The 27,750-nt window shown below is 41.4% G+C and overlaps 1 protein-coding gene and 1 long non-coding RNA gene across 2 annotated transcripts in view; one reads left to right on the forward strand and one right to left on the reverse strand.

Moving 5' to 3' along the window:
• Window positions 1–2,739: 2,739 nt before the first annotated feature.
• On the reverse strand, window positions 2,740–4,555 carry LOC113996414. The gene is made up of 2 exons (XM_039384771.1): window positions 3,634–4,555; window positions 2,740–3,550 (listed from the first exon to the last, which is right to left on the reverse strand). Exons 1-2 carry the CDS (start codon window positions 4,553–4,555, stop codon window positions 2,859–2,861), a joined length of 1,614 nt encoding a protein of 537 aa, XP_039240705.1. The 3' UTR covers window positions 2,740–2,858.
• A 142-nt stretch (window positions 4,556–4,697) lies between these two features.
• The window catches only part of LOC113996418, a 34,797-nt gene continuing 11,744 nt past the window's right edge, over window positions 4,698–27,750 (forward strand). The window contains exons 1-2 of the long non-coding RNA XR_005564847.1: window positions 4,698–4,844; window positions 5,538–5,647. This is a non-coding gene — a long non-coding RNA (uncharacterized LOC113996418). The remainder of the gene's footprint in view (window positions 4,845–5,537; window positions 5,648–27,750) is intronic.

Here is a 27,750-nt window from a genome sequence, read left to right on the forward strand (position 1 = left end):
AAACCTGCTTGTTTTCTGGCAGCTAATTTCAGAGGACTCCCTTGTTGTCCCTGAGGTCATAACCTCTACATAACAGGTAGGTAAGTGATTTCAGGAAGAGGAGAGGTGTGTCTAGTCTCTCAAGATCACAGGGGTTAAACTGCTACAAATTCAGGCTAAAGGAAATTCATTGTTTTGATACAAAGTATTCAAAGAGAAGGTAACAAAGGAGGAAATTTCTGAGGGTTTAGGTAGGTTTGCAGTTGAAAATTACTTCTCTGTCTTTACTCCTTTTTCTTCTCTTAATCTCTTTCTTCACTGTGTCTTTAATATCTTGCATAACTTAAAACCGAGTGGGTTGGTTTTTGCTAAGTTGTGTGGATTAGTGCGTGCTAAATAATAGCTTTGTGAAGTGCTCTATCTTGGTTGCATGTCAGCCTTTTGAACTTTAGTGAGGATCCTTATTTTCTCCCACATTTTAAAAGTAGAAGTGTCTCCTGAGAAAACATGTGCATCGTATTATCTTTACACTACCTCAAGGTATTAAAGCCCTGAAGGCTCTGCAAAAGTTCGGTGGGTGAAATTTTGGAGCCTTGTATATTTTTAAAAGTAAACCTTTTTAAAAGTAAAGGTTGTGGCTCCGTGGCTGGGGTCTTACAACGTGTGAGATCCCACAGCCCTGAGTGCTGCAGCTGCTGGTGGCTTGTGTGTGACCAGCATTTCATTTGAAATGCAGAATTGATTATGTCAACAGGTTTGATATCACAGTGTTCCAAGGAGGGGGATTAATTCACATGCTACCTCTATGGACCATAGAAGCTGCTCTGAGTATTATTAATTTAGCTTTGAGGAGTTCTCACTTGGATTAATAGCCTTTTGCAAGGTAAAAGAAGACACTTTTTTCTTTAAACTACCAAGCAGTATGTTCCATGTAGGCGTTTGTGAGGATTTTAATGAGCTCAAACCATGTAGTGTTCTTCAATTAACTTTGATTATACTTGTGTATAATTTATTTTGACAATAACTGCAAAATTACTTTTCATTCAGGAAACAATTGGAGCTCACCACGTCTTGACCTCCTTTACTCTCATGTAATTTTAATGAAGATAGAATTGAATTTTATTAGGGATGAGACCAATGCACTTCAGAACAGAATCTTTGTCTTTTCTACCCAAAAATGGCAATAAGAAGGGTGGTGATGAAAACAGACAGTAACAATGGAAAATGAATCTTTTAATTATTGTAAGATTTTATTTAAGAGTGAGCATAAAGATATTAACAGCAATAGAAGTGTTTTATGTGCTTTATGCGATAATATTCTGAATAATAATGCCTGATAGAGAGCATTATTTTCTGTACTGCTGGGGAAGAGGAAGGACAGCTGGAATAACAAATAAAATAAGAAGGAATGGTGTTCCCTGATGCTCAGTGCAGCACGTTTGCTGCCATTGAGGTAATTCAGAGATATATGTAATAAAAGTCTATAGAACATGCACAGCTTTTAGCAGTTGTTTGCATTCACTGTTTTATTGCAATTACTGTTACTCCTCTTCTGTTTCTTAGTGATACTTTGGATTCTCCTTTGAGTTCCACCTCAGCTTCTCTGTCTTGTTGGCACTGCAGGGTCTGGTGTTCCTCACAGTCAGCTGCTGTTCTCACACACAGAACTGCTTCCCTTAAATACTCTTCTGGTTTTGATCTTTTTTCCTCTCATTAGAAAAGATTCTGGTATATAAGAAATGAACTTCTCATCAGAGGCAGTATAAACCTCTAAAAGTATCTGAATGCTTTCTACCTGGAAAGCAACAGAATAGTGAACTACCTGTCATAGTGTGTTTGGTACGTGCACTTTGGGGACAAAATGTTTTGATAAGCTTTTTGTATTTTTGAGGGAATGGCAGAGACAAGACAGGTTGAAGAAATACCTGACAGGGAGAGTAGTGTTCCTACAGTGTGTAAACTTGCCATGGACCTTTTAGTGCTCTTGTCACAGGAAAAACGTGCTTTTATTCAGAGATTTAAAAAAAATCTTAAAACCCATAACAATATATATTATCCAATCATAGATGCACATTTGCAGGAGAAGCTTTCTCACTACTGCATTATAAAGACACATTTCCAGCAAAATAATTTGCTGTGGATGTTGCACTGCTACTCTTTAACAGCAGTCTGTAAATTTGGTGGCCTCTGTCCTGGAATCCAGGCTTCCTAGGCTGGTGATCATTTGGGTTTTTTTGCAGCAACATATGTGGCTGCCTCGGGAACTTGCCTGCAGTGTATCAGATAAGTTAGAAGAAAATAAAATGTCCACCTGGAGAACCGAGATTATATCTGGAGCTCATTGCTTATTTCGGCAGCATGCTGCTGTGTTGTCTTTGTGGACACTTGATTTCTGTTGTTCGAAATTTATTGACTTAAAAGAATAATTAGGTGTCTGCTGTCAGCTTGGAAACGTCCCTAACTGGGGAGGAGTGGTTATTATAGCACTTACTCTAAACAAAATCTGGATTTATCCAGTGATGGGAATGTGGTTTGCTCTTGCCTATACTCCATTCCTTCTACCTGCCTCTAAGGTATAGCGGATAAGTCAACTTTTTGCAACAGTTCTGTGTTCTCCCACAGGCACCCAGCACCTGGGGCGATGCTGAGCCATCCTCTGGGTGATCATGCCCAGCCCAGCCCGGTCCCCCATGGGGTGGGCAGGGGCTGCGCTGAGGTACTGCCCCCCTCCCACTGCCCAAACGACCCAAGACAGAGAAGGGAACTGCAAAACTACTCTTTAATGAACTAAAGAAGAATGAGGGATGTGGGAGAGGGTTGGGCCTGAGGGCCTGGCTGCAGATCACTGGCTCAGGGTGTCTTCTGGTCTGGGTGCTGCGTCACCGCTGTCGTTGTCTTTTTCTCGGCCGGGATGTGGCCCTGCGGGGAGGTCCCTTGTTCCGTGGAGGTGCTGGCTGGCGCCGAGCACGGGGCCTGGCTGCTGCCACCTCTCTTGTTTTGGGGTCCGCCTGGATGGTGGTGATGCCTGGTGGCAGCTGCAAGTGGTTCTTAGCAACCTGGGGCTGCTTCTGCATTGTCTTCTCCCCCAGCTGGGCCATGCGGGGCAAGGGAGGCCGGGGGTCACTGAGTGGGCTGAGGGAGGGGATCAAGTTGGGGGTGGTGGGTACGGCATCCTCGCTGTTCCTTTGCTGTGCCTCCATTGCTGGCTTCTTGGGACAGTCGTCTTCCAGCAGGCATTCACAGAACTCGAGGAGCTCATCGAGGTCCTCAGCGGTCAGGCTGGGGGCATTGGCGGCCAAGGTGGTGTCCTCGCTGTCCTCTTGAGCCACCTCCACTTGTTCCTCAGGGCAGCCACTGTCCGCCAGGTACTCAAAGAGGTCGTCCAGGAGGTCACTCAAGGTGGGGCTGTTGGGGGCATTGACAATGGTGTCCTCACCCGCTGGGGTTTCAGGCTGGGTGAGCAGGTGGTGGTGGGTGATGTCCTCTGCCTGCTCAGGAATGGCCTCTGTGCTGGTGGCTGGTCCCTCCTCAGGCAGATCCGTGGGCTTCCTTGGACCAGGGGTGGTAACCACTGTTGAAAATGGAACCCCAAGAGATTGAAGTTTTCCTCGGCTAGACTGCCTACCCATGGGCTCTGCTACCCCCCAAACTCACCTTCGGGATCCATCGTGGTTCTGCCTGCCAGGGCAGGTCGGTGGTGGACACACAGCACACCAGAGCCCATGGGGTACAGGGGCTCTCCCTGGACCACAGCCCTTGGCTGGTGGGGCAGAAGCGCCCCCGTCACCAGCTGCTGTCCCCAACCATAGGCAGAAGGACAGGGAGGCAGCTGCACTGGCCAGGGAAGCTGCACCACAGGGGAAAGGGACAACACCTGCCCCGGGGCCCCCAGAGGCCCTGGGACCTCCTGCCTGACGGTGGCTGGGACCAACTGGTGGGTGCTGGTGTGGAGCTGGACAGGGCCAGAGTACAGTGGCAGCCCTGGGACAGAGGGCAGCTCCCAGGGAGCTCCCAGGGCTGGCCTGGCGAGGGCAGCGAAGCTCACGCTGGCCACCTTCAACACTGTCACCTGGAGAGGGAACCTCTCTGTTGGGGGAAGCAAAAAGGGGTGATGAGGTGAGATATTGGGGGGCGTAGCTAGTTGGGGATACCTGGAGGGCAGGACTCCCGGGAGGAATGGGGGCCTGCTGCTGTACCTGCCATGGTGCTTGGCCAGTTTGGGGTTTGTTTGGGGCAGGCAGCATTCTGGGGGTTCTGTCACTAAGGTGACTGTTTGGGGCAAACAGCATTCTGGGGATTCCATTGCCGGAGTTGCTGATCCCACCAACACTCGCTCCAGCCAGCATTGTGATGAAGAGCTGCCCACCACCGGCATGAAGGTGCCCTCCGTTCCCTCCCAGCTCTGTCCCCACTCCCAGCACCAAAGCTGCCACCAGCTCAGGAACAGCAAACTGGGAATACCCTGTTGTTCCCAAAGGGAGCCGTTCCCCGTGGGACAGCCCAATCCCACCCAGACCCCCTCTGGGCATGGCCCAGGAAGAGCTGCACCTTTCCCACTCACCTGCCGGGTCTCCATCAGCCGTTTTGGCAGTTGCCAGGTTCAGATGCCACATCCAAGGGCGGTTGCAGAGCCCTCGGCCTGGCCCAACCGCCTGCTGGCCCCGGCACTGCACCTCCACCCCGTCCCACAGCCCTGGGGCTCGTCATGGCCTGGCCACCCCACCCAAACTGGGCACTGTTCATGCTCCAGAACTGCTGTTCAGGAACATTACAGTGGCTCCAGGCTGTGTTCCGCTGAAGCCAATTAGAAGCTTCCAAATCAATCCTTCCTTCCCCTCCTGGTGTTTGTGTGGGAAATGGAATTGGTGGGTGGAACTGAAAGGGATGTGACCCTGGTCCAAAATCGTCTCTATCATTTCGGGCCCAATTTTCAGAGCTGCTGAACACAAGTCTGCTGAAATTAAACGAAGGCTTTGGTGGTCAATCGCTCTGAAATCAACTCCAGAACTGGCAACAGCTCTCATTTTGTCTCACTCTGGTGTTGTCCAAAATTAGGTTTCAAGCAGTGTGGAAGGGTATTTCTATATGTTCTTTCTGCAAATATTGCAGCAAAATGAACTGATATGTTATAAAGTAGATTCTGTTTTATTTATGCTTTATCTTCATGCCTTTAATGAAATTAATTTTTAAATGAACCTAAAAATTTAAATAACTCAAAGTGTCTTTCCTTGCAGCTAGAATATAGTAGGTCTTTAGTCTGATCTACCATAAAAAAAATGGAGGATAAGCTGTAAAATACCTTGTGAAATGTATTTTGCCTTTTCCTATTCTGGATGATGAATTGGATAAATTCTGCTCTGGTTTGGTGCAGAAACCCAAGTTCAGATTTCCTTTGTACATCTGAACTTGCAGGAGGGTTTGTTTTATTTCATGACAGTAAAGAAAAAGGAATTTAATCTTTTTGGTGGGGTAGGGTTTGGTGTTTTGTTGGGGGGTTTTATTTATTTTTATTTTTATTATTAGTCTTTATAACTCTTAAATCTTGCACTTCTTTACAGGTGTTTCAGCTGTGTGGTGCCAGCTGGCAGGGCAGAGCCCCTGCAGTGACTGGAAGTGCCTGGTGTCAGACTACTGGTCTCATGTCAGCTCCGGGGTTTGTGTGACACAGGTGGGTCATGGGAAACTGCTTTCAAGGCCTTACTTGGGGTGTCACAGTGTCTGATCAATGTTTCTTGTGTCTGAGGACTCCCTGACACTGGTGTCTATGAGAGGAACTGTTGAGACTATTTGTGTGCACAGCAGATGGTGGGGCAGCGTGGGGGCAACCCAGCAGGGTCTGAGAGCAGCAGATCTCACCTCCAGCCTGTACAAGCTCTGGACAGCAACAGAGCTGAATTCTTTGAAAACTGTGTCCACATCTTCTTTTATAACTAATAGATGTCTGCTTAATAGCTACTAAACGTCAGAACTTAGCTATTGAAGACTTACCTGGTGTAAAGATAGATGCAGAGAACGTTTTGGAGTAGGCCACTCACTGGATCCACAGATCCAGCTGTGGATCTGTGGGTTTCCTGTATTTTATTTTCTTGGGTTTTATTGGTTTGTTTTTGTTTTTTTTTTCTTAGAGACAGAACTCAGTGAAAAAGGACTGGAGTGTAAATCCAATGAGGAACAGCTCAGGGAGCTGGGGGGGCTCAGCCTGGAGAAAAGGAGGCTCAGGGGGGACCTTCTCTCTCTGCAACTCCCTGACAGGAGAGGGGGAGCTGGGGGGAATTGGGCTCTGCTCCTAGGGAACAAGGGAGGCAGGACAAGAGGAAACGGCCTCAAGCTGTGCCAGGGGAGGGTCAGGTTGGATATCAGGGAAATTTTTTTCATGACACATGTTGTCAAGCATTGGCACAGGCTGCCCGGGGCAGTGGCGGAGTCGCTATCCCTGGAAATGTTCACAAAACGTGTGGATGTGTCATGTGAGGACATGGTTTACTGGTGAACATGGTGGTGGCTGGGTTGATGGTTGGATTCAATGACCTTAAAGGTCTTTTCCAAGCTTAATGTTTCTGTGATGATTCTACAAAGATATACAGTGCTGCCACTGTACCAAAGCAACGTTTGGATGGTTTAGAAGTTATTCTTGGAAACACATCCTTTGATTTGCAAAGATGAGGTAGTCAAACGTGTTTGAAAATCAAATCTGGTAGTTTGGATATCATCAGAAATTACTCTGATTTTCTGATGTCTGATAGTAAATTCACTGGATTTCATAACTGAAAATATTGTATGTTTAAAAGACTGTCATGAAAATACAACCCTGTAGGAATCCTCATCTATTGTTTCAATGAGTTGCATGTCAAAATTAGTAACTGTCAAAAGCTTAACTGTGAATCACAGAACTTATTCTGACATCAGGTAGTGAACCAAATTCCATCCAAATGCCATATATTTTCCCTGAGAACAAAAAAAAAAAAGGCTACCTGAAGCATTTTGCAAAGATCATCTCTGATGCTGGTGAGTGATGGTCATTTTTGATGATGGTGAGGTTGTGTGTATTTGAAATATGGGAGTTAAGGATGTGTGTTACTAGTGTTGAAGGTTGCAGCTCCAATGACAAAACTGAAGGACTGCAAGTTTTAAAGGGAAACTGGTATTGTAAAGCAAGTTGATAAGGAAATGATGAAAATTTTGAACGTCAGACCCTACAACACTATATTTAGATTGAGTTTATAACTGTTGGGATGTAGAAATGGGAATATAGTATGATTTTACTTTCCTACCTAGATCTCTGCCTTCTCTTTCATGTTGGAATTGGTTAGGAACCTCTAAAGATTGCAAAACATCTGTTTAAAGAGCTGACCTTCTTGGCCAACTCCAGGAAAAGACTTGGCTGTGAAGTCCCAAAAGGGATTGACTAAAATAAAGTCTTTCAAAAGGAATGAAATAGTCAAACAGACATGCAGCAGGAAGGGGTATTTAACAGCACCTCATCAAGTCTGGCAAACTAGACATTTTATTCTTTCTGCTTTTCAACTCTACAGAAACTTTTTCCTTCCACTTTGTTTTCCTTCTCTGATCCTTCTAGTCCCAGAGTTTAATTCTTCATTCTTTGTAACAGCTTTGATTCCATGGTATGTGCCAGATCATCTCTGTAACATTAAGACAAACAATTCTAAATAGCATAGGACACAGCTTGTCTTATGTGAGTGGCCTTCACTGTGTTTTGGGAATTTAAAGTTTTGTAGACTTGTAACAGTTAGCAGAGTAAGGCCCTAAGTAAATGGACTTGCAAATAGAAAAGGGATAAGGGAAATAAATTGACAGTGATAACACTGTGCACCATTCACAGATGGTTTCTTACAAAGAAAAAAGTGAGTAACTTAAAATTACAGCCTCCAGGTTTGCCTGCTCTTCATGAAAAGATGAATACAGTTGTGGTTCACTCAGCTGCAGATAGTTTTTTATTTGGTTAACAAACTGAAGTGTATCCAAAACTCTGGTTCAAACAGCAAGCATGCCAAAAAAAAACCCTCAAAAAACAAACCCAAACAAACCAAGATATTTGTGAAGGCTTGCCAGTAAAGCATTTATAATCTGATTTTTCATTCTATTCTGATTTCTGCAAATATTTTGATTATTGCAGAGCCTGGATACTAGTTTTCTAAATGTAAATTTTATGCATTAATTAGGCACCATTAAGCATTTCTCCCAAAACACATAGATTAAGCATTTCAATGTGCTTTTCTAATTACATTTTAAAAAAATCAAGCTGTAAAATTGCCTGGAGTCAGTTTGTACCCACACATGCAGCTCTCATTAATGTCAGTGAGTGTTAAATGTAGAGGGAGAGAAAATTAGACTTGGGATAAACCTTATTAAAATGTGCGTAGGTGTTTAAACTTAAATCTGTATTGGTTAGTGGAGAAATGCCTAAATAAAAGGGTCTGGTGTAGATCCAAGGCACAATAATAATTTCCCAAACTCGCCATGTGTGGGATTCATCCTACTTCGCTTCAGGCATCTTCGCTGGAGGCTGAACAAATGGCTTTCATTTCCCATTTTCATTTGGGGATGTGCCTCCCCCGGACCTGGCACAGGCAGTGTCCCCTGGGGTCCCTGGGGGTGGCCTGTTTGTGCTGCCCAGCCCAGGTTGGCTTGGATGCTCGAGAGCTGAGGGAGGGAGGTCAGGCAGGTGGGATGATGCCAGGACCCACCAAGGCCATGAGCCAACGACTTGTAGGATGAGGACTGACACCCCACATGCAGAAGAAAACCCGGGCAGGTCCCAAGGCTCCTGGGCCTCTTCCTTGCCAGCCCTTTGCCCAAGGCCCCGAGGCAGAGGTGGGGCTCAACCCCTGCACAGCAATCAGGCACAGGCTGAGCCCCCGGGGCACTGGACCCAGGCAGTCTGAGCTCTTCTTCCTGCAGTGTCTGCCTGGGGCTGCCCAACCGGGCCTGATTCTCTCCAGGAGGGGCCAAGCCCAGCCAGAGAGTCCCCTCTGCCCCTTCCATCGTGCTCCCTGTCCTGGGCCTTCCAAGAGATAGGCTGGACACCCCCAGCCTCTCCAGGGAGATGCTGCAGGGCAATTGCTCCTGCAAGAGCTTTGATTTGATGTGCCAGCTGAAGGAAATCCTGGTTTGGGGAAGAGCTGCCTGAGGCACCTGCCCCGCTGCTGTCTGAAGAAGGACATTCTCCAGAAACAAGAGCAATAAAAAAATGTGTGAAGACTTGGAAGAGGAGAATAATTTCTCCATGAATCCACAGCTCCAGCAATGCTCTGGGTATGCAGGATGCATGGGCAATGCTGTCCCTGTGCACTGGAACATTCTCCATCAACAAATGTTTTATATCAAACTGGCTTCATGAAATGAACATTCAAAGATAGAGAGGAGGTTGCAAAGTGTCTCCTAACCCAAGAGAAATCACATTCTGCCTGCTCTGGTGTCTTGATGTTATGGTGAAAAAGACAGTTGATTGCCAAGCCACTGATTTGTCATTCATGGCATGGTGTACTTGGCTTTTGCTTGACTCTGGGAGTAGTTGTGGGGTTTGTGGAGTGAAGCTGACCCATGTGTTTGTGTATTGCTGTGCTTAAACTGAATATGCTTTGTTCTGGAGTGTGACGTGGAAGTCTCAGCTCTGTAGCATTAGTGTTACCCAGGTTTTGCTCATCCTTCAGGAGCAGTAACCCCTGCTACCAACACCACAGGTTCTGAAGAACCAACAGTATAATGTGCCTTAATCACACTTGCAGCTTTGGGCAGGTGAACTTATTTGCTTCCTAGCCAGATGCATTACTGATTGCGTTACTCAGACTGTGACCGGATTTGCCCGAATATTGTTCAATGTCTCCCTCTTAAATTTGTACTCAAGTAGATGGAGTGCTGACTGTGCATTTCAGTGGGGGAAAGAAATCATCTACTTACATTCAGAAGCTGCAAAGCAAAAGGGGTGCTTCACCTCTGTCGTCAGTGAGATCTGAGAACCCAAAATCGTTACTGGGCCTGAGCTGGTGGTGTAATTTTGTGAATGCAGTGGGCAACAGATTGTGTGTCTTGTGTAATGTCTCTTCCAGTGGGGCTTCTGAATCCTCCCTAGATTCTTTGTAATAACAAGTAATACAGTTTATTAGACAGTATTAGGTTTGCAAATTCAAAATCAGGGGTTCTATCTGTTGGAATAAGACTTGCTGCAAACACTGAGTGGGCTAACTAAAGGCCTGTAAGGAGCCTGTAACAGGATTGAGACCTGTGCCAAGACTTTTGGTCACTGGAAGAAAAAGAATTTTACCTTACCAAAGTATTTAGAATTTGTCACGCAGGAAAATAACCAGCTCAGACAGAAGCTGAAGGTAGATTTTCACAAGGAATGCAGAATTTCTCCTTTTCACGCGGAGTCTGGAATGCTGTCTGTCTTCCTCAGGCTTGTTGATGTAAGAGAAGGTAGGAGTTCACAGAAAATGACACCCAAGGCTCTCCACTGAACAGATGCAATAAATATCCCAGCGTCTTAATAAAGCTGTGCAGAGTGCAAAGGGCTGTGTGAAATACCTGACACAGCTTGTTATTAGAACATTCAAAAATACAGGCAAAGAGAATTAGGTTAGCATCAGGTGAAGGCTCGAAGGAAGAGGCTATCAACTGGATGTTTGGGGATATTTTTTGTTATTATGGTTGTTATTCGTTATTTTGTGTTGGCTGCTGCTGCCATCTACAAGGCTTCTGCAGCAGTGGCAGTATCTGCACAGAAGGAAGGGAGTGTGGATAGAAGAGAAATACATGGAACTTGCAGCTCATGAGCTCAACTTCAGGGAAGGAAGGGACATTTTCAGCGGAACAGAAAGCAATGGCTGAAAATCTGAGTTCCTTCAGGAAAGGCTTCTTTAGTGGAAACTAAGACTAGCAGTTGGGTGTGTTAAATTTGGCTGTTTCATGAACTAAGTGGGAGAACCAGCCAAATGGATTTACTCCCTCATGTGAGTGGCAGGGAAAAGAAAGGAGCTTTTTGCTTTCATATAAAGGGGAAAAAGAAAAAACAAACATAGAAAAAACACTTATGTTGTTTAGCCAGCACTTCTTCCTCGCTACCAGAGAAGAAGTGTTGAGGGACATTGAGGACAACAATTTTTGGGTCAAGAAATCTGGCAAATATCCTTAGAAAAGTGAAGCAAACCTTAATTTTTGTTCACTATCTGTACACAAGCTTTTATCTGAGCTGGAATGTTACCTCTGTCTGTTAGGCTTTGTCCAGCACTTATATATGTCTCCAAATCACACCAGTTATGTTATGATGGAAATCTAGCAATTCTAGTATCTGAGGAAACTGTGGGACAAGAGCAGTAACAAAGAAATTGGTGGATGATTCCAGTTAGTCCATGGAAGAATTGCTGTTACTGAGCAAGAGAGTGAGTGAAACAAAAGCTGGAGAACTAACTAGAGGGGTTACTATGGTAGAAGATACTGCAGGTAGTTTCAGGTTAATAAGCTTACTCAGTAGTCAAGAAGGTGGCCAAAAATTTCTTCACTTGGTAAATTGAATAGCATTTGTCTAGTGTGAAATATCATAATAGAGTTTTCTAAGAATCCAGGAATTTTTATTCAAGAAACCTCAGTCCTGAGAGCAAAAGAATCCAATCCTGCACAAAGCACAGTTTGGCAGGTGCTGGGTTACATCCGAAGAAAGTATGACCTGTGCTTCATATATCACTGAGTATCCAGTATCAGCCTACCAGTGGCAGGGTTAGAAGGAACCTTTGTTCTGGTGTGGCTCTGCATCAGTCCCTGCAGAATATCAATATAGCCTGGGATAATGTGATTACCAGTAATAGTAATACTTATGTCTTGGTGGAAAATATTCTAATGGGACAAAAGTTTGCTGCAGCTTTGCCAGCTAGTTCAGTTGATGTGTTGGACCTACGTGGTTTGCATGCTGTTAGGAGTGATGGCTCGTCTGAAAGAGGCTGTGAAGAATAGCATGGTACCTGGAAATCCCTTTTCTTTGGAGTGGTACCAGAATGATGTCTCATTCTGTGTAAACACTGACACCTTGCCAATAGAATTAAAGATTGTCAGTGGGTTGCAGCGCCGGGAGCTGCTCTGCTCTGCCCAGTGCTTGGCCAGGGGAGGGGCGGGAGGTGGAGGAGCCAGTTCTGAGAATCAGTTTCAGTGAAGGGAGTTCTGAATTGCTCCCCTGGATTTTGAAATGCAGGGGCTGAAAAGCTTCACAAGGCAGTTTTATTGTTTAATCAAATAAAGCTGTACCCTAAAAAAAAAAATGTTAGTGTAATTTTTAGTCCTTTTCTGCCTTGGAAAACCTAATTAGAGCAATTTTCAAGAGACAGGGTTATTTCAGGAAGTTATAGGCAGGATCTTTTGTTAAAGAAAATGTTAAAAAAGATAAAATAGCATTGTGTAAGGAAGGACTGTGACCTCCTTCCCCCCAGTTCTTCTGCTTGTTTGGAGCTGTACTTTAATCAGAGTCAAAACAAAGAGAATAAAGGAAGATTAAAACATACTGTCATAGAACAATGTGAATTTCACACTTTTATTAAGTGGAGCTAGCACAAAATCCGGATATTTCCAGTTCCAGGTTTAAAAAGTATTTTGAAATCTTAGGTGGATATAAATAGCATCTAACTTTTTGTGTTGGACTTTGCTGAGGTGCCATAAACTGCTGCTGCCCTCTCCATTTGCTTTGCTTTTCACAAATACAAGGTGATACAAATGACAGAATTAGCAACCTGTCAAATCGCCGCCTTTCAAATTTATTTAATTATTTCATTTTGGTATGGTGTTTCCTGTTGATGCTTTAAATAGTAGTGGGCACATCTTGTATTCTTTCTCCGTAAGTCATTAACATTTAATCTAACTGCAAGTAGATATAGAACTGACATTTATTTGCTGTGGTCAATTTAAGTTGTCTGTAGCCCCATTGTTTCTTTTATTCACAAGGAACTAAAATAATCTTTAAAAAAACCCTATAAACCGGTGAAGTTTACTGTTGGCAAAATCTCCCATGATCTTTGACTAGGATATTGTTATTTAAGAAGTAAAGCAACCCATGAAATAATTTTTTTTCCCTTCAGTTTAAAGTGCAGTTAAGTAGCGCAGTAAATATTAAATCCATTGATGTGTGCTTTATATTTTATCATATTCAAAGTGATCCACGCACAATTAGGTTTGCTTGAATTAAAGTCTAGGAATATAGTGCTCATTTAAATGCATTGCTGTCTATTAGGAAAAAAAAAATCCGTGACAACCTAATGTTTTCTCATTCTTTCTATGTGGTTAATTTAATGCCTAATAAAAGTATATGTTTTTCTAATTTTTACAAATAGCAATTCATGATTTAGGCCCTACGTTTGTTCACTGAGCTGAGTCAAACCCTGAAATGAATCCCTGGAAGTAGAAAATGAGGTTTTTTATAATTTTAAAATGCTTTAAACCACCGATTTATTTGTTTATTTTCTAAGCCATTACTTCAATTTGCTGAGTCAGATTTCTGGAAGTTAACTTAGTAGAACAGCTCACTGTGGTTTTGCTGAAGGCTGATTTTTGGGAACATGGGACATAGCATTTGGGGGCGCTGTCAAACAGACCTCGTGAATCCAGCTGGTTTATGAAGGCTGGGTTCTGCTGGGTTCACAAGCACTGAGGATCCTTGGGGCTCAGCAGGGGCAGAGGTGGACCAAGACTTGCCAGTGTGATGATTGACAGATACCCAGGATGGATTCAAACCTCTGTCCTGCTCTAAAGGATTGAATTCCAAACACAAGCCACTGGCTGGGAAGGCCTTTGCCCCATAACTGCTGTGAGCATCATGCCAAAGAACCAAGCACGTGGTGGCTGAGGAGCCAGACTGGCTTGTGTAGACATGATTCCATGTGTCAGTAATTCAAATTAATATGAATGTCTCATTCCATCCACGATATCTATGTTTTTCAGAACAGTATACAGGAGACACTATAATGCAGCTTTGAACATAGTCACAGGAGAGGAGGGGAAATATAGGCGTAGGTATTTCTATTTTTTTAATCCCATGGATTGATCACCAATTCTGTGATCAGTCCTTGGTTATTTAACAGTCACTTGTGGAATTGAAAAGGCTGGAGGGACCTGCTGTGGGATCAAGGAATGTCCACACTGAGCGCACCAGTTTTGGGAACAATCTTAAGCAGAGTAACATACCGCATATCCCAGTGCTCCTAAGTGCTGGTTTTAAATTCTTTTACCTCTGTTTTAACAGGAAACATTTTTCCGAGGATGGAATTAGGGAGTATTTGGCAAAAATGTATTAAGTACCTATCTTCACCCCTCTTTCCAGTTTCAGCTTCCTGAGAAATTTCCCTGTTAATCGTGGGTCGAGAGAATAAGATTTGCCCTTAATTAAAACATAGATTTATTTCACAGTTCTGTTTGCATCTTCTCCACAGGTTTCATTTATTCTTTTTTCTGCAGAAACAAAATAACTGTGTTTTTCTGCTAAAATAAACTGACAAAACAGCTTTCCATAAATAGGATGGGTATTTAAAGCTGTTCATTTAAACTTATGCAGCAAAAAGTAGATGAGTCCATTTAATCTTTTGGCAATTAAAAATGAATGTTAAATCAATTAGAAACATTACTCTAATGAATTATTCTGAAATTGAAATAATGATCTGTACTAAAGTATTCCTTTTTAAAGTATTTATTTTTGATTATTTAATATTAATGTGTTTTTAATAGATTGCATGCTAAACAAAACAAAACAAAAAAACCCCATAGCATGTAAGTTCTGCAAGAATTTAAACATTTCCGTTTCTTCCTATATATTCCACAGAATATATGTGGATTTGTGGGGTGCATTGTGCATTATTTACCCTGGTTTCAGTCCCTGGATGTTGGTCATTTCTCTATCACTGGGTTCTGGTCGGTTCTGAGGGTTGTATCTAACAGGAGGTGGCAGCTGTAAGGTTCATTTCACAAGTGTTCCAGCAGGATGTGTGCAACTAGGAAGCCTGGGCAATGGCAGGTAATTTCCCTAAATCTCCTAGTATGAGGGTTTTGGTATCCATTAAGTTCAACTCAGTATGGAAATGACACGTCATCTTGACTAAATCTCTTGACTAGGTCCTTTATTAAGAAAATGCATGATAAAAATAGCATGAGTAACATAATAATTGGGACTTTCTGCACACATTTCAGAGAAGGAGAAATACATGCATTTAATAGATCATGACCTTTAGAAAGTACAAAATACTGCTTGAAGCAGCACCGCTGTTCTTCTGAACCTTTTATTCAGCCTTTTTTTTTATTTTATGGATGAGTGCTTTGAGAGAGGACACCCCAAAGGTCACCTCATCAGTGGCTCTGGGTGGCCCATAGCAGGGTTTAGGGGCCAGGTGAGGAGGGGAGGCTGTGCCAGGTGCTGGCTGCTAATGGTCCCAGTACTGCAGCTGTCCTGATTAATAGCTGTGGGTGGATCTCTCCAGTGTCTAATTCCTTATGCACCCATTTGTGTTTCTGGCCTCCCTGACACGCCGTGACAAAGATTTGATGATTTTAATGGTGTGGTGTGAAAAAGTAGTTAATTTCATTTTTGCTCCCAGTAGTGTCTGAAAGTTCTTGTATCTTGAGAAAGAGTGAATAATGATTTCCTGTTCACCTTTTGATCACTACAGTAATTTCATTGGCCTTTATAATATTCTTCATTGTCTTCCCTCATGTGACTGGGTCACAATTTATGGAGTTGCTTTAGGTCTGCACTTGTTCCATACCTGTAGTTGTCCATAAGAAGGATAAGAAGGCCAGAAAGCAGCAATGCTGACTTCATACCTCTCACTGCACTGCCTAAAAGGATGGGTTTTTTGAAGTTTTCCTCACTGGAACTGGGTCAGTTTTGTTCAGGCAAACAACAAGCTGGCTGCAAAAGGAGCTTTCCATTTTACCAAACAGCTTGTGGATTTAGATCGACATTACTGAATGACTTACATGTGGCAAAAAATAGTCTTTTCCTGGACTAAACAATCCAGCTTTAAGTGATTTTTTTTCTTTTGTGAGCCAAACGGGTGGAGAGGACGGACCACTAGACTCAGGGAGAGATACCTAATATTGAGAAAAAAATAGGTTTATCCGAGGTTTTGGGGGAGGGCCTCTCATTTGCTAATGTTGAGGGCCAGAATTGCAAATGGGGCCTAATTTTCTGCTTTGAGGAAAATGTCTGTCTCTCAGTATGTCTCTTCTGATCTTTAGGAGCAAAAAGCAGAGGGAATTGGCTTCCAATTCTCAGTGGTATTTGCTATAACTTCCTCTTAGGACAATTCTACTGAGGTTAATCTAATCCACTAAGGTTCCATTCCTTTCTTTGTCAACTCTTTTTAAACCAGTCCCTATGTTAACCTTAACAGTTCAAGGATCAACTCTTTTAGGACATAATCCTGTGTGACTTCTGATAATCCTATTGTCAAGGCACACAGTAAATGCTTGTAGGAAAGTGGCATGGAACAATTACATTTGCTCTCTGGGATTATGTGCAATATGCTCTTAGAGTATGGGCTTTAAAATAGGAAATCTTTAATGTTGAACAGCTCCTGTAAAAACAGTTTATAGTTCTGAAATTAGATTTTCTAAAAAATAACCACATAAAACCTTATTTCAATATCATTCTTCCCCTAAAAAGGGAGGGGGAAAAGGCACTTTCTCCCCCTTCTCTATTTTGAATCAAATGATAAGTCACAAAATAACTTCATTAGCAGCAGTACATGTGAGACATAGACTATAGGCTCAATTTCCATAATTTCCAGATAGCATTAGCTGTATGGACAGGGGTAACATCACAGTCTTCAGTGGAGCTGGAGCAGAAAACAAGGCAAATTATTTTCTCCTTTTATTCCAACCCCAAGGTCCAGTGATCGTCCTCTAAACTCCATGAAATAATTTATTTTTAAAATACATATTTTTTAGTCACTTCCTATGTTATCTGCAGAAAAAAGTGACGCAAATAAAATACTTCTTAATTTATTTTTTTTCAATTTAAAGATTAATTTTGTGGGATGGCTTGATGCTGTGTTGTGTCCTGGCAGCAGTGCAAGGCAGTTGTCAGGCTGGCACAGCCACCTGTGTAATTCATGGGCAAGTGCATGGCCATGCAAAAAGTTTAAGAAGTTCCATGTGACTTTTGAACTCCCATAAGCTTTTTGTATTAAACATACATGAACATACATATTAAATGTACATAAGCTTTTTGTATTAAACAGTTCAGCCTTAAATGCTGCACAGAGCCTGCAGTGAGATAGAAAAGACTCCTTGGGACACAGTGTAGACTCAGTGGGACTTTTTAAAGTCTCCTTATTTAGATGAAAAATATTTTGAGATCTCAGTAATCTGATATTGCTGTAAATTTACCAACAGCTGCTGTAATCTGTCATTCTGATGACACATAATCAATTTTCGCTCTAAGACGGAAGAGCAGAATTACTGAAGTGTAAATGCCCATTATTTGTAAACAGCTCAGTGCCATCACAAACATGTTCTCTTACTTATTTAACACACTTTTGCATCTCAATAACTGCTGATCCCTCCAGATTTGCTCATCCTACTCTCTTCTGGCCAGTGATTTTTAGTGTTTTCTAGATTTAGATAGTCTCTGCTAGCATTTCTGTTGTGATGGACATTCCCTATAATCTTCCTGTGGAACATGGCTGCGTCTTTGATATATTCTGATAACATCTAATTAAAGCCTGATGGGCATTCTCTTGCTGAACTTATCACCCTTTCCAACAAATGACCATTTTCCCTGTCATCTTTCTCTGTACTGATGATTTGTGATTCTCAAAAGAATCAGAGTGTGTTTCATATGGATGCTGATCATATCTGCACGTGCATCCTGGTAGAGGATTAGATTTTGATAGGAACATTTGAAATTCTAAACATTCATGTTTTCTCAAGTCCCAGCCTCTACTGATTTGTGGCCCAGGGACTCTGAGCCAGAGGCAGCAGTTTGATACCTACAAGTCCTGTGTGGATTTTTGTTGCATGACTCTTCTCATTCATATCTCCTCTGGGCCTGAGGTAAGGAGATCCACCTGGTGTGACATGGACACGTATTTCCTTTGGTTTCTCCTAAACTCTAGTTCTATTGGGTAGCTACAACTCCTTCTTGCATTGGAAGAGGCTGTGAGCAGTTGTTCCCTCATATTCTCCATAGTACTTGTAGTTTCTCAAGTGTAATTAGAGATAACTGTAGATGTGGATTTTTTAGCTTGAATATTGTTGAATTTACCTCATTTCCATAAGTATATTAGAGACCTGTTCTCTAAAATTTGTAATATGTGCAAACTGAGTACTACCTATACTTCAAAGGAGAGCAACTGTTTGTCTCAAAGTAGGAAACATGGCTTTTGTTGTGTAATGTTTCAGAAACAAGCACCCACTGGTTTTGTACAAATCTGTAAGAAAACTTAATGAGCTAAGTAAAATACTGTCACATGATTCATGAGTCACAGGTGTGCGTTCCTCTTTACTTACATTAATGTCACTAGAATTTCTGACTTAATATTAGTCTTTAAAATGATTGTACTCTTTACCTGAACTTCAGATAAAATGGAAAAATCTCTTTTGGATTACAATTTTGGTCTCTCGAGTTGCTGACACGTATGAATTATTTTCTATTAAGTAAACAGTCCTCTGAAAGGTGAATTGTGTAGCACATTCTCACTTCAGAATTCGCATTCTGCTCTCTAGTTATTACACTCAGGGGTGATGTTTATGCTTTCTGATTTCCTAAGTAGTTTTTAGGTAACTTCACTATTCCAATTACCATCTCTTTGTCATGTATTCAAATTCAGAAGAGAAAAAAAGCAGTCAGGGAAGAGACAAGTTGTGACTGGAAGCTGACTAACTACCAGAGCTGGTTTCAAAATCTCTTTTCTTTATTTTGTTTATTTTTTCATTGCTTACTCAGTAAAGAAGACCTAGGCAAAATAAAAGTGTTACCTTTTTTATGGGTATTAATTTACCTGATGGGCCTTTGTGTCTCATCTCCTTAATATATTTTACTTATGGTTCTTTTCTCATTTTTTTTGCAGGTTTCTGCTGTATTTTTAACTTTGCATTCACTTTCTTATAAAAATTTTCACTGTCTTGCCAGCAAAACACTAGGCAAAAAAAGACTTTGTGGCTTTTCAAAATGGTACAATCTTGGCAATCCAAAATGTGTGCCAAGTGAGCTGAACAATATTTTGCTCTTAAAAAACTGGGGGAAAAAAAGGACTATTTCTCTAAATTTATTTCAATATTTCCATTTTCTTAAGTGTGGATATTCCTTACAATTGGATAATGGCAGCTTTCTCACTGTTGGGCTTTTTTGTTTTAAAGTGAAACATGTCTTATTTTATATGTTCTTCCTTTGTAAAAAAACCACTTTACTCTTTGGTGTTTCCCAATCCCTGATTTCAGAAGCAATGTTTGGGAATGGGAAGCTGACACACGGAAACAGGGAGCTTCTTGGAGTCTTCTAGAAAAAGCAGCCCTTTAAGTGTCACTTAAATAATCCATCCTCAGCAGCTGTGTATGCAGAGCCTGTCATCCCATGCAGTGATCTGCCTGTGCTCCTCGGAATAAAGAAGTGTGTGTTTATTGAGGCGGTTTAGCACTGGGTTTGGCACCTTCTCTGTGAGCTGTTAACTGAGCATGGTGTTTCTGTAGCATCTTGTAAGTGATAGCACAGTTTATAGATTACATTATGCCAATTATAAGGACTGATATTTTTTCTTTGATCAAATAAAGCGAGCTGGGTGTAATTTAAAAGCTGCAGAAAATTCCATTCCAGTACTAAATGATTAAAACTTGGTGCAGACTGATCTTTAATCATTCATTTTTAGATAATCCTTGCCTTCAACTACCCAACCAATGGAAAACGATGGTACAAAAGAGAGTTACGGTTATTGTGTAATAAAATGATTTTAAATTCTGGGATTTCAAAGCTGGCAGTTGCAATAACGATCAGACAACAGTGAGAGCAGTGGGGAAAACTTAGATAAGAATGAAAGCGACTCCTGACAGACAGGCTGACACACAGCTCTGGAGACGTGCTGGGAACAGCTGCCAGTGCCATCCTACTCAATATCCTTCAGGAGCAGTGCAGAACTGGAAGACAAGAGCAGCCCCAGGTTTGGGGGGCTGTGGCCCGTGCAGAAGGAGCTGTTCTGCACTTTGGGTTTTGGTGCCTGTGCACGGAGAGCTGGGGAGAATCAGCTGTGCTGGAGCTTGTGCTTCCTGTTGCTCAGTGGATGCCTCTTGGGTTTGGGGAAGGGCACAGTGCTCTGTGGGATGGCTGTGGGTGTCAGGTCTTATGTCTGCTAAGTTATCTGCATTTTCAGTTTTTTACATTTGAGCTTCTGCTTGGGTCTGTCTGTTCAATTAGGCTTCAAAATTTCTCTTTAAGAAGCCAGCTTAATATGTAATAGCACAGCTCTGCTGTGTATTTGTTCCAAAGTCTTACTGTAGATTCCAAAATAAAACCCAATTAACATTGGAACCTATGAGATTCCTTGCCAAGACCTCATCTTTGTAACAATTATTCAGCTAGTGTTCAATCCACATTAAAATCAGGCCCAATTTGCATAAAATGTCTAAGCAGTGCACAGCATCTTGCTGCCTGTTAAATCTGCTCTGGTCTCCCCACCAACTATTTTTTTGTAATAAATGATGAGTTGAGATGAGTTTACTTGCTTTCAAATCTTACCCTTTCTGCTTCTTCTTATTCTTTCTTATTCTTTGTGCCTTCATTTTATTTGGAAAAAAAGCTCCAGACTTGTCTTCCCCCCCATCTGAATACTCAAAGTAGAATTCTTTCAGCATATTAAGACTTTCAGTAAAAATTTTTGATTGCGGAGTACATTTCCACTTGCTTAAAAAGAAGCATCGAATAACGAAGTCAGCAAATGCAATATGGGGAGTAAAGAAGTTATGGGACGTTGTAAATTGATTTATGTCCTGATTCTGCAGTAATTTACATGTGTTCTGTCTAATTTTGGAAGGGCAATTTTTTGCAAAAACCTGATGGCAAGATAATCTACTTGACTGAAAAGTTACTGGGAACAAGTTTATCTCTGTTAGTGTTTATGAAAAACAAATGGCACAAGGCAAAGCAGCTTTGCCAAGTAAACAATATTACCTTTCTCGTGGAGCATCTGTGTGCTCCTCATTTGCTCAGGACAGTTCCATCTCCGGTAAAATAGCTGAAATGGTTTTGAAGTCATATTTGAGTATTACCCTTTGCCATGAGCTATTTCTCACAATGAAACCCCAGTAACTTCAGATCCTGAAATAAGGTCAGAAGTTGAGGTAATGAAGTTGAAATACACAATTAATTGTGAAACTAGCCTGTTTCCTGTTCTTTTGATAATAGTGTTTCCTGTGACTGAGATGCTTTCACTTTACTTCAGGATGTTTTTACTGCAAGTATAGAAAATTATATGCAATAGAGACATATTAGCAGTGATGTTGTTAAGTTGGGAATTTTAATAATTTTCAGATTTACTTTTAAATCTCTGATTTGTATTTAATTAGCATTTCTTGTCTTTTACTCAGGCCATATGTGGCTTTCAAAGCATAAGCTGTGTGAGGGAGACAGTGGCAGGAAAAAGCCCTACTGTTTTTTTAAAGCAAGCAAGGACATCCATTCAACTGAAAATCAATATATGTTTTTCTTACTACAGAATCTGTGTGTAATCAATGTATATGCTGTGAAGTGGTGGCAATTGGAGTTAATATGCTTTAGAATTTGCTGCTAAAGTGCCATGCAGAAAACACCTTTAATTTAGCAACAGAAAAACTAAGTTTTGCTGTATGAGAAAGAGAATTAAGTAGCTATAATAGCAAAAAAAAAAAAAAAAAAAAAGGCAGTACCGAGAAAACAAACACATTGTCAAATCTAAAAATTTAATTTACAGGAGTAACTTCCCAATTTTAAGTCTATATTTAAGTCTCTAGAATATCTTACACAAAGGCACTAATGCCAGACTTTGGCTTCTCCACATCTTTGTGAGCTCCCCTTTTTGTGGTGGTTACTGTTAAGTCACAGTTTCTGAAGCTCTGAGTTCACTGCTGGGGAAACACTCATGTAGCCACCTGGGAAACAGCTGACAGACTGCTTTGGTGTTGGTTTAAGCAGAATGTTAGAGCCTCTGAATAAGCTTGTAGAAAGAGTATTTTCTTTTTTTCCTTGCTACATTCACATTTCTCTTGCTTACTTGTTGGTTTTTTTTCCAAAGAATATTTACATGGTACTAGTGCTTGCAAAACCAGGTCAGGCTGGGGGCTGAATTCTGCTTACGTGTAAAAACATGTAAGAAAAAATCATTCTAAGGAATGCTCATGATTTTCAGAATTGCTACTGGGAAATATTTCTTCTGCTTAGTACCATCCTCCAAAATCAGAAATACAACTTCAACAACATGTCATAGAGCAAACAAAATCAGGTCCAGAGCTATTGGTCACATCTGTTGTAATAATGACAGACATCCTTGAAGCTTCTTGGGCAAAGTGGATTCCCCAGTGGGAGGTCTGACAGTTCTGTACCAAAGGTGGGGAGTGTGTATACAACATTCCTGATTAGGCCATGGCATTTTCAACTGTAACTTGGACTGGAGCAATACCTGTTTGGTTAAGTTTTTATCATCTTCAAAGCCCCATTATTTTTCTCCTAAGATGCTTCTGGTTTAGTAGTTATTGCTGAGGAAAACAAAAAAGGGACCTGTGGTATATGCAAAAGATTTGTCATAGCAAATGAATCAGAATTTGGAAAAACTATTTTAATTGAGGTTTTTTTGTTTGGTTGAAGAGCAAACTGTGGTAAGAAAATGTGAGGAGAAGCAGATGTGATTTCTTTGGGAATGGTGATTGCTCAGAGCCAGCTGCTCTCTAGGAGTCTATTCTGAGATGTCAGTGGTGAAAAGATCTGCTATTAAACAGTGATCTCAAGACTGAAAATATATTGATGCAAGATGAGTAGTGATAGAACAGCAGGATTAAAAGGTGACATCAAGGGTTCCTTGACTTAGAGTTGGGATCCATAGTATCATCTGGTTTCAGCATGAAATAATGTACCATCATCCACTTATATGTGGTTTGTGTTCTGTGCATCTCCCAGAGGGTTTGCTGGAATGTCAGTTTAGCTAATCTTGGTTTAGTGTTACTGTGTTTCTTCTGCAGTTTCTGACATTTTTCAAAAACAGAATTCCAAGTCCTATGTCTACTCTGATCAGAGACCGATTTCTATTTCACTGATGTGAATTAGGATTTCCTGCAGCAATTCAGCTGCTGTTGTTTTTTGTTTATTTGGGTTTTTTTGTTCAACCAAACACTGTTTCGTGAAGTGCTTAAAAACCTGATTGATCTTGGTGTTGGGTCTTTAACAATGTTTTTTGACATGTCATTGAAGTTTTGCTACATAAGCTGTCCTGATCTATGCAGAAGACAAATGTTTGAAAGTTACTTACTGTTAATTGTAAAGAAGAGAAAGTAAAAGTAATAGCAATGAGTTCTTTTACCTGCTCAGTACTTCTTGAATTTTACAAATGTTATTTTACATTCTGAATCTTGGATAGATATGGGATACAGCTGATGCTTTGATTTTACACTACCTGCCTGTTGAACTGTGCTTTGTTGTCATAGCAATTATCTCCTATTAAAAATATTCCTTTGGGGATGGCTATCTTGCTTGGAACTAACCCAAAGCATGTATTTACCGCTGAACACAGTGATGATGATAGGTTTTTTTGTTTGTTTGGGCAGACAGGAGAGGTTATTTTCTTGATTTTGGAAGTCTCCTTGTGTTTTGCTCGCTGTTTCAGGACTTCAAACTAGTGCTATACAAGTCCACAGTAAAGAAAGTGGTATTTAAGCCTTGCAGGTGAAGGTAGCAGTGGTTGCCAACACCTTATTTTATTCCTCACGTATCAGGAATCACATTGAGTTGGACACATTTACTGTCAGCTGAGATTGTCTCCTGAGGAGAGGATTCATACTGGCTGCATGGGTGAGCTAAATGCAAAGGGAAATGATTTTATGTAAAAATAAGGCTGTAATTTTCAGACAATAGAGTTCCTCTCTCTCTCTACATGATGAGAATCTAAGCATGGATATCATGCTGTCTTGAAGGAATTGATGATTGTAGACGTAAGAAACTACATGAAAGAGATGGGAAAGAGAAATAAAAGAAAATAGAAATAAATTAAAGCATAGCCACAACAAAGGAAAGTGAAATATCCATCATGTTCAAGTACTATGAATATTTTTAAGATAAAAGAAATACTGCTATTCAAGAAAATGTGGCAAGTAAAAGCAGGGACAAAAGTTGGACTATGATATTATTTGTGTCACTCTGTTGGATAGGGCTTTCAGGTTCATCCTCCAAAAGTGGCATATATAAATTTTTTCTGTCTAGATGAAGAGATTACATATCACAGGTTTGTGTGTGGGGATATTTCCAAGGGGAAGATAATCCCAAGGGTTAATGGCCTTAAACTGAAGGAGAGTAGGTTTAGATCAGAGATTACAAAGGGATTCTTCCCTGGGAGGGTGGGGAGGCCCTGGCACAGGTTGCCCAGAGAAGCTGTGGCTGCCCCTGGATCCCTGGAAGTGTCCAAGGCCAGGTTGGACAGGGCTTGGAGCAACCTGAGCTAGTGGAAGGTGTCCCTGCCCATGGCAGGGAGGTGGAATGAGATGAGCTTTAAGGTCCCATCCAACCCAAACCATTCTGGGATTCTGATAATATAGAAAATGTGGCTGCCAGAAGTGATCTTTTAACCGAGATCTGTATACCCGTGCACTACCAAATGTGATTTCAGGTGGTGTAACATCATTGTTTTGAAACAGATTTTAGAAGGTCTTTTGGGCTTTGCAGAGTTAATTGAAAAATTATCGAGAAGATTCTCTGACAAGCTTAAACAGGCCAGGTCCATGCTCCTGTTTATACTGCTTGATTGCAGAGCAACTCTGATAAGGTTTCTGTACAGGACTGTCTGACTGGATAACCATCTTGCTAAAGTCAATCAAATTGTGGGTTCTCCCAAAAAAACCCACATCAGCAGAGAAGTTGACAAAGTTATCACAGTAATTTGCAGTGTCTGTAGAAATTACTAAAGTGGGAATTAAAATTTCTGGGAGTCTCAGTGTTCTGTGAGTCGTGTAATATTCTTGTGAGATGATTTCTGGTGAGAGGCATTATGCTAGGTAGAACAGAAAATACCTTTGAATTGTCCCACAAATAATGAAAGATGGATTCTCTGTCAGAGTCATGGATGAAGTAGGCTGTGGGGGAGCCAGAGGGTTGGATGGCATCAGAGGAAAGGACTGGCAGGCAGAAAATAAAATCATGGCCTGCTGGGAGCACTCACCCTTGCTGGCTGAGAGCAGCTGGGGTTCTGTATGATGTTAGTGATTTAATAACCTGGAACAACCATCAGTGAAGCACAAGAAGATGTAAGTCCTGTCTTCGAGCAGAACATTTTGGCATGAACCAGCAGGTATTTGGTAGCTGGCAGTGACATCCTGACAGAATGAGACAAGGAACTTCCTTATTCATTGGCATGTTAGTTATCTCCTGAAATAATAACTGCTTCTCCATTAGAAACTCTCCCTCCTTTTTTATGTAGTTCGTAGTCAAGAGTACTCTAAACATTTGCTTCCAGAGCAGGGCGAGTGGTCCAGCAGCACATGCTGTGTGAGTTCCAGGTGTCCTGCTGTGAGGTGGTGAGGAGGAGAAGGGCTGCCTTATGCTGGCTTTTCCAAGGTGTCACTAAAAGCCTGAACAGGAGTTTTATCTTTAATAATGTGGGTAGTTTTCTTGAATTCATAAATACAAAGATGAAAGGTCAATTATGGAATAAATCCCTGCTGATCCAGGAAAAGTAACCTTTAATTTTATTGTTATGTTCACGCTTTCTCAAATTACCTGTCTAAATACTATGAATTTTTGAATCTCATTGTAAATTATTCCTCATGGAGAACCTGAGTAAAAATCTCAATTACAAAGCCAAATACTGCTTCTCCATGATGGAGCAAACCAATCCAAACCATCTGTGAAAAACAAACATTCTGGTGAAGGACACACTGTATTTTCCTGAGTGTGATTATTCTTTTTTAAGTCACTGAGACCAGACTTTAAATGAGCCCAGTATCTGTAACCAGAGACACTTCTTTCCCCCAGAAATAGTTTGGTTTCAGTAATATGAGAAGTAACAAACCTAGCTGGATTTCGATGGAAGTTACAGTATTCAAAATTAGAAAAAGTACTTTCACTTTTAACACAAACTGTTTCTCAATGTTTAGGAGAGAAATATGGAATCTACCAGACCTCTGTCTCAAAAGTCAGTCTTTAGAGAAGAAACGCACTTTAAAGAACCCCTGGTCTTGTTCTAATTATTACATAAATTGAAACATTTCCTATCTTGCCTACCCAACTGAGAAGCCAGCAGCAGTTAATAAACTATATGTAGATGTAAATTAGTAATATAATTCAAATTAAATTGTATTTCTTTCATTTTTAATAGGCAATGTCATTTTATGAAATAATCACCTTTTGTAGTTTTATGAATTGGAGACATGTCAGATTGAACATGCTGTAAAGTAATATTGAAACTAAGTATTCTCATTAAATATAGCAGTGGGGAAGTGGCCCAGGGTCTGAGGCACTTTGTAAGGTAATGTCTAAGTTAACTCTTAGAAAAAGAAGTAAAGCACAAGTCTGTTTCTTCACACATTTCAATATTTTATGAAAACTTAATGTGGGAGCATGTATTTTGGATATATAAGAAATGCTCCTGAAAACTGCAGTAGCAATTAAGTTGAAATACACAGTTCCTTTCCAGTATTTCAGACAAAGAAACAAAATTATTTTTCCACTGAACTAGAGCTGGATGAATGCAAGATAAAATTTGTGTCAGTTGTGTTATGCATTTATTCCATTATTTAGGGAGTCATTGGAGTAGTGTGAAGTATACAATAGAATACATTATGGGATGACATCAGTACACAGTGATGTTTGGCTACTGCTGTACTTCTGTGAGAGTGTGCTCCAAGTTGTCCTTTTTGCTCCAGTTGGATTCTCTTGATGTAATATCAGAAATCCAAGCTTGATACTATTGGTTCTCATGCAGCTGCTCCGGGGAATGAGCAGGGGCAATCCTGCCCTCCCTTTTCTGTGCCCTCCACAGCTCTGTTTGGGTTTCATATGGTTTATGTCTGGTTCCCAAAGGCTTTCAGCAGCACCAGCCTGCCTTGGTTGTATCAGGAAAACCTCGTCAGTGCATGGTGTCATTTTGGTGCCCAGCAGGTGTCTTACCTTAGTGTTAGCTGTGACACAGGCCTGAATCCAGGGAAGTTGAAGGAGTAATAAATTACTTTGGGGTTTTCAAGAGAACACTTTCCTTCTATTGGAAGCTGTCTCTTACCCTTGGCAGGGGGGTTGGAACCAGATGATTTCTGAGATCCCTTCCAACCCAAACCATCTTGTGATTCTGTGATTCTTCTGTGTCCTGTCTCCTGTCCCCAGCTGTAGCTGTCCCAAACACGTTGTCTTACAGTCACTACACACTTTGTCATGGTCCAGCCTTGTTAAAGCCAGATTCAGTTTTGCAATTCCCTTGTCTCGGTGGCAGGGGGGCTGCGTGTAATAGAACTCTGCACGTACACATTATGTCCCTGGAGTGATTCCTCTCTGGGTCCTAGTCCTTCCAGCCCATCCCACACAGGTGGCTGCAGTAGTTCAGTGTTAAATGTAGACTCATGAAAAGGCAG

This window comes from Pipra filicauda, unplaced genomic scaffold (genome assembly GCF_003945595.2).
Source record: "Pipra filicauda isolate LSUMZ 115617 unplaced genomic scaffold, ASM394559v2 scaffold371_size1224239_pilon, whole genome shotgun sequence".
NCBI lineage: Eukaryota > Metazoa > Chordata > Aves > Passeriformes > Pipridae > Pipra > Pipra filicauda.

Coding starts and splice junctions, on each gene's coding strand:
- LOC113996414 (XM_039384771.1), bottom strand. CDS start 4,555: ATGGAGACCCGGCAGGTGAGTGGGAAAGGTGCAGCTCTTCCTGGGCCA. Junction 3,551..3,633: donor AACCACGATGGATCCCGAAG/GTGAGTTTGGGG, acceptor CATTTTCAACAG/TGGTTACCACCCCTGGTCCA.